Consider the following 14,976-nt stretch of genomic DNA (forward strand, 5'->3'; position numbering starts at 1 on the left):
GGAGAGAGCAGTTGGTGAGCCATGTATGAGGCCAGATTCCAGAATCAGTTCAAATCCCAAGCAGCAGGGGTTGAGACAGCTGAGCCCAAGATGCTTTCAGCTGAGGCCACATCTAGGCTAGGGTAACCCCAGAACCCTGCTTTCCATTCCTCCAGCCTGAGCCCACCCAAGGGCCAGACAGATGCCATCTCCCAACAAGAGGAAGGCTGGCACTCCGTTGCTCTGTGTGCATGACATTTATATCCTAGGAAAACACCAATCAGAGAGCCCAGAACCTACAGCAGAAAACCATGGCAAGTCCTGCCCATGAAGGAACAGAGATGAGGCAAGAGAGATACAGGAGGATATTTAATTTACATAGCAGCCACGTGGGGCCCTGTCACGCTGGGCATTCGGGTACTTATAACCCCAGATGGCACCCCTACCCTTTTCCATCAGAGCTGGTCTCCACCAGCCCTTCGATAGGCCTCCCCACATTGTGCAGAGGATGCTCCAGTTGAAAGGAAAAGAAATCTGGAAAATAAGGCTGTCCCCAAATAGGGAAAGTCCCAACTCTGGAGTTGGTTGCCTATACGGTAGCTCAGGGGTCTTGTGAGACCAGTCCATGTCCTAGGCACAGTCCTTACTCGGTCGGGGGGCTCTAGAGGAAGCCCTCCCGGCGGAACTGTTCTTGGAGGAGGGCACGGTACTGGTCAAATCCTCCCTCAACCCGGGTCACACTGCCTTTCTCACACACCCACAGCTCCTGGCACACCAGCCGGATGAAGCGCTCGTCATGTGATACCAGAATCACGCCACCCTGAAAGACAGAACAGGAGACTCAGGGGAATGGCTCAAGCGGTGCTGAGGCCTAGGGAAGAACAGTCAGGCTAGAGCAGGCTCACCCTGAAGTTGTTGAGAGCATGGCCCAAAGCCTCAATTGTCTCCATGTCCAGGTGGTTTGTGGGCTCATCCAGAATGTAGAAGTTGGGGCTGGAAGGGAGAACACAGAAGTTACAAGATGGGAGACAATGAATTCCTATGGCACAAATATCAAAGAATCGTTTTGTAATGGGCAAGAAGCAAGAACCCAAGAAAATAAATCTCACCAAGGCATGGTCATCTGAGCAAAGGCTACCCGGCTCTTCTGGCCCCCAGATAAACTTGCAACAGGGCGCATGGCCAGTTCCCCAGAGATGCCATACCGGCCCAACTGGTGTCGATATTCCTCTTCGGGTCGCCCTGGAAAAGGCCCCCACATCAGACGGGCTCTTGGCCCAAAGCCTTTGCTACTCCCTACGTTCTTCCCAATGTCCATGCTCTTATACCCAGACTTAGGCAAGCTGCTTAGACTGACCGAAGACGGGCCTAGGTGCAAGGACAGCTAAAACGCTGTTGCTGCAAACCCTACCCTAACATACCAGGGAACTTTCGAGCTAGGAGTTCCACAGCGCTGACGTTCAGGTCTAGCTGTTCCACGTGGTGCTGGCTGAAATAGCCTATCTTCAGATTCCTGGAGGCAAAAAGAAAACAGAAGGCATCGCTGTGGAGTAGTACAGGCAGCTGAATGTGTAGAAAATGCGTACAGTTCACAGCAGGGCGGGGTGGGGAGTATGTGTGTGTGGGGGGGGTGTCCTTACCTGTGGGCATGCCTGATACCTCGAACAGGAGTCAGGTCCCCCATGAGCAGCTTCAGCATAGTAGATTTCCCAGCCCCGTTCTCTCCAACCTGAAAGAAGCATGAGCATGTTTAATGAGTGCACATGCGTGGGGCACAGAAGGAAGGAAGGAAGGAAGGAAGGAAGGAAGGAAGGAAGGAAGGAAGGAAGGAAGGAAGGAAGGAAGGAAGGAAGGAAGGAAGGAAGGAAGGAAGGAAGGAAGGAAGGAAGGAAGGAAGAGGGGCTCTGGGTAGTCCCAGCCTTGCAACCAAAACCTCCGAGGAACTACCACCACATGCAAAGCCACAAAGGGAACCGATACTTGAGTACTTGCAAGGGGCAAGAGTTACTTCTTCTGGTAACCAGAAGTGGTGTGTCCCCATGCATGGGTACATCTGGGTACAAATATGTGCATGTGGAGGCCCAAGGCAACGCAGGATGTCTTCCTCAAATTTTTCTGCAGCTCACAGTTGCACTAGCTGGCTAGCCACCCTGCTCTGGTGACTCCTAGTCTCTGACCCTTGCACACAGGGATTGAGCGCTGTCATGAGCACTCAACAGTAACATGAGTTCTGGGGACTTAATCCTGGCCCTCACTTTTGGCAGAAAGCACTTTCTACTTGCTGAGCTATTTCCCCAGCCTTTCTCTCCCTTCTGAGGAGAGAAGATTTCCTAAACCAAGCTATAGAACAGCATACTCTAAATCCTGACTTACGACCTACGGTCTTGCTTTAATGTCTCATGGCTGACATAAGCAGACCAAGAGCAGTAAACTACTGTTCTATATATTTATAGAATGCTGCGAGCCAGATTTCTCATCTCTGAGGTGGCCTGTGTGACTACAGAGGACAGCAGCAGTCTAAGTATAATTTAGAAGGAATTTTCTTCCTTCTAACGTCTCAGGATTGTCCAACCCACACCTGCTAAGACAAACAACTCCCGGGACACAGAACAGAGGAGCAACCGTACCACGCAGATGCGAGACTCAAGGTCAGCAGAGACAGACAGGTGACTGAAGATGACGTGTTTAGGGTCATAGTAGAAATCCACCTCATCTAGCTGCAAAATTGGTGGTGAGAACTTCTCGAAGCCATCAGGGAACCTGCAGGAGGTGCAAGTGTCAAGTGTGGAGACAGCCAGGAGGAGAGACTCCCCATCAGCTCCCCGGCTTAGAACTCACTTCATTACCACCTCTGACTCCTTGTCCACCGGCTTTAGCTCAGGTCTGAGGAGAGATGGAAAAATGATTATTTAACAAGATGTGAAAGTGGAAAAGAGAACACTGGGGGTGGGATTAATGGAAAAACCACAAGGAAACCTGACACACACACTCACACAGACGTGCAATCATCCTAACACACACACACTCACACGCAATTATCCTAACTGTAGGCATCGGTATAAAGGTCATGATGACTCAGGAGTAAAGAACCCCACTATGCAGAAACACGACAAGACTTAGGCTGCTTATAGCACAGAGAAAGCAAGACAACTGGGACGAAGCTTCTGCCCTGCTGGCTGGTCCTCGGCGCTGGGAGGTGGTAAGCAGGCTGCTGAGGGAGGACTGCCATCAACAGTCCTTAGTCATGGTTATGTGCTACATTACTGACTGGCCAAGTAAGGTGTGCCCACTGGCAAGACTACTATGGACTAACCAACTAACTGCTTTTCGATAGGAATTGAGGCCTGCTTCATACGAGCACCTCACATCTGTGCTGTAAACCAGATCAAAACCGGGGGCCAAGCAGGTCACAAGCTCTAGTGTGGCAGCTACAGCTATTTGTTACATCACGACGTGCCCATCAGATTGCCTTCTAAACGATGTCTATCCCCATAGGTTAGTCCGCTTCGGTCTGTAGCTGCAGAGACTCCCATCTGGTCAAGTGCCGAGGACAAGCAACTGGTGAGTGCTGAGCAACTGGTGAATTATGTCCACGGGACATAACATTCTCTCAAGGGCCCAGGGAACATGTCGGCTAACAAAACCCATTCTCTATCATTAACACACACTAATAAAAGCAGTAAAATTCAGCTTGGTGTTGAATGTGGTAACATACCCACAATATTACCATTTAGGGGCCTAGAGCCAACTTACATAAACATTCTGTGCCATGCAGAGAGACCTGACTCAACTAAATGACAAGAATTATCTAAACTTAAAAACAGAACTCAGTTCCTCTTACACAAGGAAATGCTTGGAGAAAACAAGACTTGCGAGTCCTTCAATTAGCTAATGCTACAAAGTATTCTTCTAGCTCACAATCTCTAAGAAAGAGAATCATCTTTTTTTGTAGCTTAAAAAATAAACAAACTTGGGGCTGGAGAGATGGCTCAGTGGCTAAGCTCATTGGCTATTCTTTCAGAGGACCTGGGTTCAGTTCCCAGGACCCAGCTCACAGCTGTCTGTAACTTCAGTTCCATGGGTCTGAAACCCTCACACAGACATCCATGCAGGCAAAATACATGCAGGCACATTAAAAAAAATTAAAATACATATACATATATAAGCTAGGTGCTTTTGATCTTAGTACTTGGAAGGCAGAAGCAGGCAGACCTCTCTGAGTTCAAGCCCCACAGGTTCTACATTGCAAGTTTCAGGCTAGCTAAGACTACATAAAGAGTGTATGCAGCTTCAAACAAAAAGCAAAATAAAAATTAAAAACATATACATTGAAAATATATACATATAAAAATTTGAAAATATTTATTTTCTTATATGTATGGGTATTTTACATGCATGTAAGTTTGTATGCCAAATGTATGCAATGCCCATGAGGTCAGAAGGTGTCAATTCTTTTGGAACTGGAATTACACACAGTTGTGAGCTGTCATGTGGGTGCTGAGAACCAAACCCATGTCCTCTGCAAGAGCAACATATATGTCTTTTACTGCTGAGACATCTCTTCTGCTCTAAAAAAATATTAATGACATGCCCACGGTGACACACACTTTTAATTGTAGCACTTGGGAGGCAGAGTAGATGTACGTCTGTGAGTTTGAGGCCAGCCAGGGCTCTATGGTGAGACCTTGCCTCAAAACAAAAAACAAACCCCAGAAAAAGTCTGGAGCCTATTCCTTCTTCTACTATGAGTCCTGGGGCGAACCATCATGTTTGCCGCGGGTACTGGCTGAATGGTTCCCCAATAAAAAAACAAAAACAACAACAACAACAAAAAACCACCCCAAATCCCATCTTTCAACAGCTTTTAAAAAACTTAAATCTGTGTTCTTCCTTTATGTTGTACATGTGAGGAAAGGTCTCACCAGCTTGCCTGAGCTGGTTTTGAATTTAGAAGTCCTTGGCTTTGGCCTGCCCCAGTTCTGAGATTACAGCTCTATGCCTCCAGCCCCCAGTGTGTCTTGGTAGCTTTTACCCTTAAGGTATAATAATAAATGTTTCCATGTCAGAGTTGTAAGCCTTATGAATTTACTCTCCCAGAATTTCTAGAACGACTCCTTCAAGATTAAACCCTCAATGACTAATTTTATTAGTCATGGAACTGCTTATCAAAACCATAGTGAGATGTTGCTTCCAAACTATTGGGGCGGCCAAGACTGTAAGAGTTAAAAACAAGTGCTGGCAAAGATAGAGGACAATGACAGCTCCCATACTGGAGGAGGCATATAAACGAATACCTCTGTTTTAGTACATAATCTGACGAGCCAAAAGTGGAAGTGATTCCAGCTTGTGGGAAGCAGATGTACCTGAAGTTTGAGGCTAGCCTGGGCTACAAAGTGAGAAACTGTCTCAAAACAAAAACAAAAAGAGTGGTCTGGACCTGCAACCACCCACAGATCCTTTCTGCATTGCATCCAACTATTCTACCCAACCAGACTTTCTAAGTGCTTTTCCACGGTCTAGCCTCACCTCCTCACCAAGAAAACTTCTCTTTGCAACGAAGAGAGACCATTACAGAAAACTACAACCAATCAAAGCCTAATGTTGTAGAACCCAGTCCCAATACATCCACAAAACACGCAAGAGACCCTTTTGGAAGAAGGGAAAGACTAAGAGCCAGAGGAGCAGGGAGTTTGCTCTGAGACTGTTTCCTAGCAATGTTAGAAGCACACCCATAAAGTCTCAACAATTTGACCCCCCAAACATGAGTTGAACAAGAATGACGTCAACAGACATGCCAAAGTGTGTGTGGATGTGTGTGTGTGTGTGGTGGGGTGGGGGTACAAGCCTAAACCCTACACAAAGACCTATAGGCAACCAAGGAACACTGACAGTAGAGGGAACAATCTTCCCCAGGGAAGTGCACACCAACTGGTATCTAGTACCAAATGGTCAGCCCTGAAAACGCAAGTAACATTATACAGATTGAACAAGTTATACTTGGGAATATATTCATGTACATATGCACATGTAACAGCAACTCATGAAAAAAAAAAGAGGCTATGAACTGGAAAAAGAGCAAGGAGGCATATAAGAGAGGGTTTGGAGGGAGGAATGGGAAGGGAGAAATGATTTGATTATAATCTCCACAAAAGAAAAAAAATTCATTAAAAAGATGCAAAAAAAAAAGAATTCTGATATGACTTGTAGTCGGATTTTTAGTAAGACTTGTAGTGTGCCCCATATAAAATAAATGTATACAGTTACTGAATTAAAAAAAAAATTGGTCTGGAAGGGCTCTAGGGATATAAAACAGTTGCTAAAATGCTTGCCTAGTGTGCACAGGTCTTAGTTCCAATTTCCAGCATGCACAAACTGGATAATCTCAGCACTTGGGAGATGGAGGTAGGAGGATGAGGAGTTCAAGGTCATCACTGGCTACAGAAGACTTTAAGGCCACTCGGCAGGCAGATCTTTTTGAGTTACAGGACAGTCAGAGCTACACAGAAACCCTGCCTCAAAAACAAACAAGTAAGTTTAAGACCAGTCTGAGCTACAAAACTGTCTCAAAACAAATAAACAAACCCAGTCTGGCAGATCCTTTAAAAGTTAAGCAGTAGAGGTAAAATCTCGTGGCAAATGCTTTAGTTCTAGCACCTGGGAGGTAAAGACAGAAGGGATCCCTGTGAATTTGGGGCCAGCTTGGTCTACAAAGCAGGTTCTAGGCCAGCCAGGGCTATACAGTGAAACCATTTTAACAACAGCAGCAGCAACAAAACCCTCTCAAAAGTTAAATTACCATGTAAAACAGCAAATCTATTCTTAGACAGGTACCTAAGCAAAAACAAATGTTTGCTTAGCAACTTGAACATAGGGGGTTGGAGGGATGGCTCAGTGGTTAAGGGCACCTACTGCTCTTGCAGAAGGCCCAGGTTTGGTTTCTAGTACCCACATAGTTGCTTAAAGTCATCTGTTAATTCCAATTCCAGGAGACTCGCCTCCAACTTCTGGCACTTGACCAGGCGTACACACACACACAGACTTTATATACATACATACATGTAGACAAAACACTCCCACACATAAAAAAAATCTTTAAAAGAAAAAAAATAAAAAAAACTCGAATACAATCATGTTCACAGCACGCCAGCTGTGGTGGCTTGCATCTGTAATCTCAGCACCCAGAAGACTGAGGCAGGAGAACTTTTGTAAACTGGCAGTCAGTCTTACAGACTCCCACACCCCCTAGAAAGTTTACAGTTGCATTCATTATTCCTAAAAACAAAATGGGAATAACCTAATGTCCATCACCTGACGCAACAAACGAAATGTATTCAAGTCATGAAATGGAGCATCATGCCACCACGAAAGGTGGTGAAGTGTTAACATTATGACATGATGACCCTAGGAAACATGGCTCTTAGGGAAATCAGACACAGGTGAGGCTTAGTCTGCACTAGTCTTAAACTTCAGTACGGGGAGAAAGAAAGGCTAGACAAAGCAGATATAAGACAGAGGCAGACAATACGTCTGAATTTGTGGCTGCCTAGCTGAGATTAGTGGTTGGAGTAGAGGTTGGCTGCTGGCTGGGGGGAGGCCTGGAATGGAAAGGCAAGGTCAGCTTACAAACTGAGGGGAGGAAATGAAGGAGTCGGTGTCTGGAAGAGGACTCTGTACTCACAGCTTCTCCAGCATCTTGAGTTTACTCTGCACTTGAGACGCTCTGTTGGCATTGTACCGAAAACGGTCTATGAAGACCTACAAGAAATGGGCACTCATCAGGCTCCCTCACTGCCACCGACTGATGCCGATGGGATGGGACTCAGTCCTGCCTCCCCCGCCCCTGCACACCTGGATGTGCTGGCGGTACTGCTGCTGGGCCTCATACTCGCGCTGCTGATTGAGGAGCCGCTCCTGCTTGCTTTTGATAAAGGTTTCAAAGTCCCCCCGGTAACCGTCTAGTCGTTGGCTGTGCAGGTGGATGATGTCTGTGGCAATGGCATTCAGGAAGTTGCGGTCATGAGAGACAACTAGGATTGTGGAGGGCCACGTCTGAGGAACAACAGGATGGGAGGCTGTTTGGAAGGGTAGCCGGCCCCCAGTGTCTTGGAGGCAAATTTTATCCAAACCTACCGTAAAGCCGTAGTTAGACTCACCTGCAGGTAATTCTCCAACCACAGGATGGCCCTTACATCCAGCATGTTTGTGGGTTCTGGAGAGGAAATAAGAAACACATACTTGGGAATGAAGGGTTGGAGAACTAGAAAAAAAGGAACGTCATCATCCTCGTCTAGTTCCAAAGTCGGAGCAGCTCATTCAGACTCACCATCTAACAACAGGAGATCTGGCCTAGGATAAAGAACACAAGGCATGAGGTTTTTATGGCAGGAGACTGACCAGCTCGCATGTTCAGGCTCACATCCTCAGGCTCAGGAGACTCACCTGGCAAACAGAGCCCGGGCTAAGGCCAATCTCATCCTCCAGCCACCTGAGAACTCCCTAATGACAACAGACTCACATTAGGGGTGGGTGTTCATCAGGACAAGCAGGGCCAGAGCCAGCAGCATTCAAAGCCAAGAATGGCCAAATTTACTCACCTGGTAGGCTGTTGTTGCATTTTAGGGGTGAACCCAAGTCCTGCGAGAATGACCGATGCTCTGGGAATGAAAATGAGAAGACTCCAATCGAAACAGTTCAAATCTCATTTCAGCAACTGAACAGGAAAGCAAGTGGGAATTGTAAATACCTGGCAGGCGCCTTATCGGCCTCAATCTCCTCCAGTTTGGAATAGACTTCTGCCAACTGTGCAGCTTCTGAGCCCTCTGCCCTGGGAAGGAAAAAGACCCAAAGAGCTTGTATAAAGACAGTCTAAGAGGTAGTCGTGCACCCTCTAAGTTGGAAGGCAGGCCACTGGGAGAGAGGGCTTTTCAGGTCCGTAAGCCAAACTCCAAGCTCTGCTGCTCACTTGGGAGGCCCCATGAATTATGGAGACACTCTGTAAAAGATAGTGTCTTAGTGTTCAGGTTTCTGTTGCTGTGGTAAAAGCAACATGGAGGGGCAATTTTAACTTACAACTCTCAGGGAAAGTCAGGGAAGGAACTCAAGGTAGGAGGTGGAGCAGAGCCATGGCGGAACACAGCTTTATGGGCTTGTTTCTCCTGGCTTGCTCAGTCTGCTTTCTTATTCAACCCAGGACCACCAGCCCAGGAGTGGCACCACCCACAACTGAGCTGGGTCCTCCCACAATCATTAGTTAAGAAAATGTACCATAGGCTTCACCACAGGCCAATCTGATGAGGGCATTTTCCACTGGAAGTGCCTCTTCCCTAGTAACTCTAGTTTGGGTCAAGTTAACACCAGTCAACCAGGACAGACAGCTATTGCTTGTACCCTCTAGCCTGAAGCCTTCACCTGCCAGCAGCAATCTTGACACTGAGCTCCCGTTCCTGCCGTAGCAGGTCTTCCCGTACGGTGTCACTTTCCAGAACACTCTGCAGGGCAGGGGTGTCATCTCCAGCAACTTCCTGTTCCACATGCAGCAGGGAAATATGGGCTGGAACCCTCAGGCTCCGAGTGGCCAGCATCTTTAGCAATGTCGTCTTCCCCAGACCATTGCGTCCCACCAGCCCATAGCGTCGGCCCCATGCCAAGTTCACATCTGCTCCAGTCAGCAGTACCCTGAAGGGGTGGCAGAAAAGAGGTGAAGAGTGATTCAGGAGCAGGTGCAAAGGAAAGTTAACACCCCATAGTTCCAAATACTCCTCTAATGACAAAGATCATGCCCCTGGTCATTCTCTCACCTATCCCCAAAGGACACATCGAAGTTCTCAATTCGCACATCATAGGACTTGTTCTTGCCAGATGATTCCATCCGACTCTCTTTTCTGCTGCCTGCCTGGCTAGCGGATGCCTCCTCCAAGACACTTACAAAAGGAGAAATGGACAGGTTTTAGGGCTCCTGACAGTCCTTGAATACCAGAACCCGTCCTGCTCCCTTCTGAGTACTTCTTCCTAAACTCACAGAGGGCTGCTGGTCTTCAGAGTTTCCTTCTCTGAACGCTTTTCCTGCTTTGCCTTCAGTCGAGCTTCAGCCTTCTCGAGTTTCTTCGCATTCACTGTCTGAGTGAATTCCAAACACAGCCAGCTCATACTAGGGTACAGGTTTGAAAGGGAACTCCAGGGACCACTTCAAACAAACCCTTACAGCTTACCCATGATGATATAGAACCAAAGACTCGCAGGAAGACACATCAGAAACCCCTCCCCCCCAAATAAATCCACTATTTAGACAGTCAACTCTCACGCCCACCATAGACACAGCCCCTTCCCCTTTCTGCTCCTCACCGAGGACTGTTCCCTCTTTAGCAGTCCTGGAAGTTTGGTGTCACAGTCTGTAAGTGAGAAGAAAGGCAGTCACCTTCTTCAGGGAAGGGAAATGAAGACTTGGGGTAACAAGAACCAAGAACAGTTTCTAAGAAAAATTATGCCAGGCAGTTGTGGCGCACATCTTTAATCCCAGCACCCGGGTGGCAGACAGACAGATCTCTGTGAGTTTGAGACCAGCCTGGTTTACAAAGCAAGTACCAGGACTCCAAAGTTACAGTGAAATCTTGTCTCAAAAAAAAACAAAAAACAAAAACAAAGCTGCCCTTTCCTGTTTCTAGTTGGGCGATGGTGGTGCATGCCTTTATCCCAGCACTGGGGAGACAGAGGGAGGCGGATCTCTGTAAATTCAAGGCCAGCCTGGTCTACAAGAGCTAGTTCCAGGACAGGCTCCAAAGCCACAGAGAAACCCTGTAATCAAAACCAAAAACCAAAAACAACAACAAAACAAACAAACAGGATAGTATTATGACACTGGAATAGATGATTATTCGCCTTGAAATAAAGAAGAAAAAGATCTCATATTTAAAGACAGAGGCTGATGTACTCTTACAAGACCATGCTGTTGGTTAAAGTACAAAATTGGCAAAACGAAGTATGTTTAGCTCAGGGCTCTATGCCTCCTACTATAGGCAATAGCTTGGAGAACCTTCCAACCCTTCATCACAAGTTTCTTTTTTTTTTTTTTCTTGTATGTTTGTTTTTGTTTTTATTTTTTGAGGCAGGGTTTCTGTGTTGCCCTGGCTGTCTAGGAACTTGCTCTGTAGACCAGATTGGTCTCGAACTCATGCCTGCCTCTGCCTCTGTAATGCTCGGAGCACCACTGCCCGGCTCATCACATGCTCTTAGGTTCACAAAATACCACAAGCTCCTTCAAGCTGTGTAGTAGAAGAGATGGAGGGAGTCCCGAGATGCAAGGAGCAGGTGGATAGGGGTGGAGGCATAAGGCAGCTAGTTCAATCTCCCCTCCATCTCACCGTAGTTTTCCATTATCTTTGACAACTGGATGGGGGCGTCCAGTAGCACCTGGCTGTTTCCCTGGTTCTGTGGCTCAGCCCTGCGTGGGTAGGGATAAAAAGCAGTCAGTTCGGAGAAAAGATTTACAGCCTTCAGACCTTCCCCCACGTTTGTACTCCATTCGCCTCCCTCTGCCCATCAACTCCTTTCCCTTGGCACCTACAGGCGTAGAGTGTTGTACATGCGCTGACAGACAGCCCTGATGCCCGCGTCATCCTTGCTGTCCCCGGACACTTCTTGCAATAGTTCGCCGACAGCTTCCACCAGGTCGTCCACAGACTCGAAGTCCGCGCTGCCGCTGTGCAAGACGCCTGGCCCAGGTACCGCATAACAAGAAAGTCATCGGGTGTCTTTATTGCGAGCAGTCTCAGTGTTTAATCAGCCAACTCGGGGCTCCAGACCCCACCGGCCCTCAAGATAAGAGGTCACGCAGAGGAGAGACTAGACAGCAGTCTGCTGCACTGTCCACCCTCAGTCTTCCCTCACGACCTCCACTTCAGCCTCCCCCGGCAGTTAATTCCGTTTCGCTCACCGGTCACGTAGTCGAAGACCTGCCCGTCAATTTCTGGGAACTCGCTCCGCAGGATGTCGGCACAAGTCGCCATATTCATTCGGGATCCCGTCTGCGCAGTCGTGATGAGACCTAGGCCTAGGACCGCCTCCTTGCCCTCCCCCCTCCCCGAAATCGCACCCCCCCTTCCTTCCAAGGCGCAAGCGCAATAATGACGTAAGAAAGCAGAAGCCTGCGTGGAGCCCAGGGGGCGTGGCTAGCGGGACTGCACGCAAGCGCCGAGATGTCCCCAGGCACAGCGGCCTCTGCGCCTGCGCAATTCCTGCTTCACGACTATATTCATCACCTGTGCGGTTTTCGCTGCCTTCTGGAAAACAGAGATGGAATCGAGGGGTGTGGCGGAGTCGCGTGACGTTTATCAGCACGAGCACAGTGGGTGCTGGGAGGGGAGCCTCGCCTAGAGACAGGCAGCCGTAGAAATGAACTGCTTTGCTAGCTTGGAGCCTTCCCTGCAGGCGCGAGCCGCTGCACGCCCACCCAGGCCTTTAGGCCTCGGCGTTCTGCTGACTCACGGCAGCTCAGTGCAGTCTATCGGTTTCGTTTCGTCCAGTTAGTTGGCCAGCTTGGTGATGCCCACCCAGCCTTCCACTCTCCCCTGCCTGCTCTGTGCTCAGTTCACACTCCATAGGTGTTCAACCAAGTCATTGAGAATTAGGCTATTCTGTTCTTCCACCACTCCAAGGCACCACCACCCACCGCCAGAAAACCCGACCAACAAGAAGCCCTTTATACATTGTTTAATCTGGGTCTACAGACAAAGCAGATTTTCTTACATCCTGAATCTGGGTATGTGTAAAAGTACCACCCATCGATTTGCTCAGGTAGATTTTGTTTCTAGATAACACTATGAAAATTCTTTCTAATACGCTCAAATTACACCCGTATTCTTTTTCTGAGACAGTCTTTCCAGATAACCCAAGCTAACCTTGTCTGTCACGCAAGTACTGGAATTAAAAGCATATGCCACCACACTGGACTGCTCTTTCATCCACCTTAAACATTACTGCAATGGGGAGCCAGTCTTGGTGTTTAAAGTTTAAAAAGCCTATAGTAGCATGCCTGAGTTGGTAGAGTGCTTGTTTAGCATGCCTGAAGCTCTGTGTTTGGTCCCTAGTACCTCATAAAACTGGACGCGGTGGCCTACGTTTGTAACACTAACATTCAGGAGGCAGTGACAGTATCAAGAATTCAAGGTTGCTGGGTAGTGGTGGTGCACACCTTTAATCCCCGCATTTAGGAGGCAGCAACTAGGATCTCTCTGAGTTCAAGACCAGCCTAATCTACAGAGGGAGTTCCAACACAGCCAGGACTAACTACACAGAGAAACACTGTCACAGAAGGAAAAGAAAGAAAAAAGGTCACCCACAACCACAAAACCAGCATTGAGCCTCTAAATCTAATCTAATAACCATTTTACCGTAAATACAGATTAGGGGTTGGAGAAATGATTCAGTAAATCTATCTATGCAAGCATTAAGGACCTGAATTTAATCCAAATAAAAAGTCATCTGTCAGGAATAAGTGCTTATGGTCTATTTCCAGTATAAGGGATACTTAGTGCTCATCAATGAGTCACATGTAAGCACGAGGTACAACGTCCCTGCTTTCCCTAGAGGCTATTACCTGCTACCTGGCAGGTTTACCTTAGGACTGAGAAGTTGGTGAGCTACGTAACTGAGCCCATGTATCAGGGAAGTGCAGAGGGATCTTCTGCACAAGTTGGGTGGGGACAATGCTAGAAAGATAATGGAAAGGACTGTAACTCTCTGGAATATCAGCCTATGAGAGGAAAAAAAAGAGGGCAGGATTTTTGTTCGATGCCAAATCAGAGGGTCAGCCAGCCATGTTTGCCTCTTCTCTAGGCTGATGACAGATTCTGCAAGGTCAAAAAAATAAAGTGCTTTGCTTTAAGTCTCTAGTACCCTTATTATGAAGTGAGGGCCACTGTTTTTCACACAAAGTAACCACCCTGGGCAGCCAAAGACAAGACCATTGCTGGAGCTTACTAGCTTATCAGCTGAGCCAAATCAAGAGTTCCAGGGTTGGTGAAATATTCTGACAATTAAGATGGAAGGCAATTGAGCACGCTCACCCCTGACCTCTGGCCTCCACATGTGCGCACACACACAGACACCACACTAAAACCCAGAGCTGGGAGAGATGGCTCAGAAGTGAAGAGCATTTGCTTTTTCAAAGGATTGGGGTTTGTTTCCTAGAACCCACACAACTGCTCACAACGCTCTGTAACCGATCTCAGAGGATCCAATGCCCTCTTCTGGTATTGGAGAGTACTGCATGCATGTGGTGCAGGCAAAATACTCATTAACATGAATAACCAAACATAATTAGGGGCTAGAGAAATGGCTCAGGAGTTAAGAGCACACACTGCTCTTATAGAGGACCTAAGTTTAGTTCTTAGCTTCCACATCTGGAAACTTATAAACTGCCTACAACTCCAGCTGCAGGGGATCTGATACCAGAACTGGATCCCAATGCAATTGTAGAAAATTTTATAGGATACCTCAGTTAAGTTACCCCCCCCCCCAAAAAAAAGGTTACACACTAGAGTTGGCCATGAGTTGATTACTGTTGAAGCTGGGTGACAAGTTGTGGTTTGTTATTATTATATTAATTTCTGCTTATGCTTGAAATTTAGTATATCTATCTATCTATCTATCTATCTATCTATCTATCTATCTATCTATCTATATCCCATTTAAAAAAGCTGAAATCTGGCAAACCTACTCTTTCTCGGTCCTAACACAGCACAGTCCCATTGGGAACTCTGGAGGGATGAAGATTTTCATCAGAGAAGTTTGACAAAATGCATAAGGAAAATAAATCTTTCCTCTGGTGGTTCATACAGCAAGACTGGAACCTAGCTTAAAAGAAAAATGGATGGGGCTGGAGAGTTGGCTCAGAGGTTAAGAGCATTGCTTGCTCTTCCAAAGGTCCCGAGTTCAATTCCCAGCAACCACATGGTGGCTCACAACCATCTGTAATGGGGTCTGGTGCCTTCTTCTGGCCTG

At 47.3% G+C, this 14,976-nt stretch overlaps 1 protein-coding gene across 2 annotated transcripts; it reads right to left on the bottom strand.

The window, feature by feature from the left end:
- Positions 1-335: 335 nt before the first annotated feature.
- On the bottom strand, positions 336-12,067 carry Abcf3 (ATP binding cassette subfamily F member 3). 2 transcript variants are annotated; one of them, XM_050146296.1, is made up of 21 exons: positions 11,909-12,067; positions 11,540-11,687; positions 11,337-11,416; positions 10,321-10,367; positions 9,998-10,095; positions 9,777-9,899; positions 9,388-9,654; positions 8,723-8,803; positions 8,574-8,633; positions 8,419-8,475; positions 8,303-8,325; positions 8,133-8,188; positions 7,828-8,028; positions 7,658-7,734; positions 2,818-2,862; positions 2,607-2,739; positions 1,620-1,708; positions 1,401-1,492; positions 1,089-1,221; positions 885-972; positions 336-799 (listed from the first exon to the last, which is right to left on the bottom strand). In XM_050146296.1, exons 1-21 carry the CDS (start codon positions 11,985-11,987, stop codon positions 641-643), a joined length of 2,136 nt encoding a protein of 711 aa, XP_050002253.1. In that variant the 5' UTR covers positions 11,988-12,067; the 3' UTR covers positions 336-640. The 2 variants fall into 2 exon arrangements, with proteins under 2 accessions (XP_050002253.1, XP_050002254.1); XM_050146297.1 differs by lacking the exons at positions 9,777-9,899; positions 9,998-10,095; positions 10,321-10,367; ... (1 more) ...; positions 11,540-11,687; positions 11,909-12,067 and having other exon boundaries at positions 8,723-8,828; positions 9,388-9,487.
- Positions 12,068-14,976: the final 2,909 nt, after the last annotated feature.

This window comes from Alexandromys fortis, unplaced genomic scaffold, assembly GCF_014885135.2.
Source record: "Alexandromys fortis isolate MF-2015 unplaced genomic scaffold, M_Fortis_MF-2015_v1.1 scaffold_56, whole genome shotgun sequence".
NCBI lineage: Eukaryota > Metazoa > Chordata > Mammalia > Rodentia > Cricetidae > Alexandromys > Alexandromys fortis.

Excerpts from the sequence above, each read along its gene's own strand:
- Abcf3 (XM_050146296.1), bottom strand. The coding sequence starts at position 11,987 with ATGAATATGGCGACTTGTGCCGACATCCTGCGGAGCGAGTTCCCAGAA. Across the intron at positions 11,688-11,908 it reads GGTCTTCGACTACGTGACCG|GCGTCTTGCACAGCGGCAGC; the intron begins GTGAGCGAAACG and ends TACCTGGGCCAG. Across the intron at positions 800-884 it reads ATGCTCTCAACAACTTCAGG|GGTGGCGTGATTCTGGTATC; the intron begins GTGAGCCTGCTC and ends TCTGTCTTTCAG.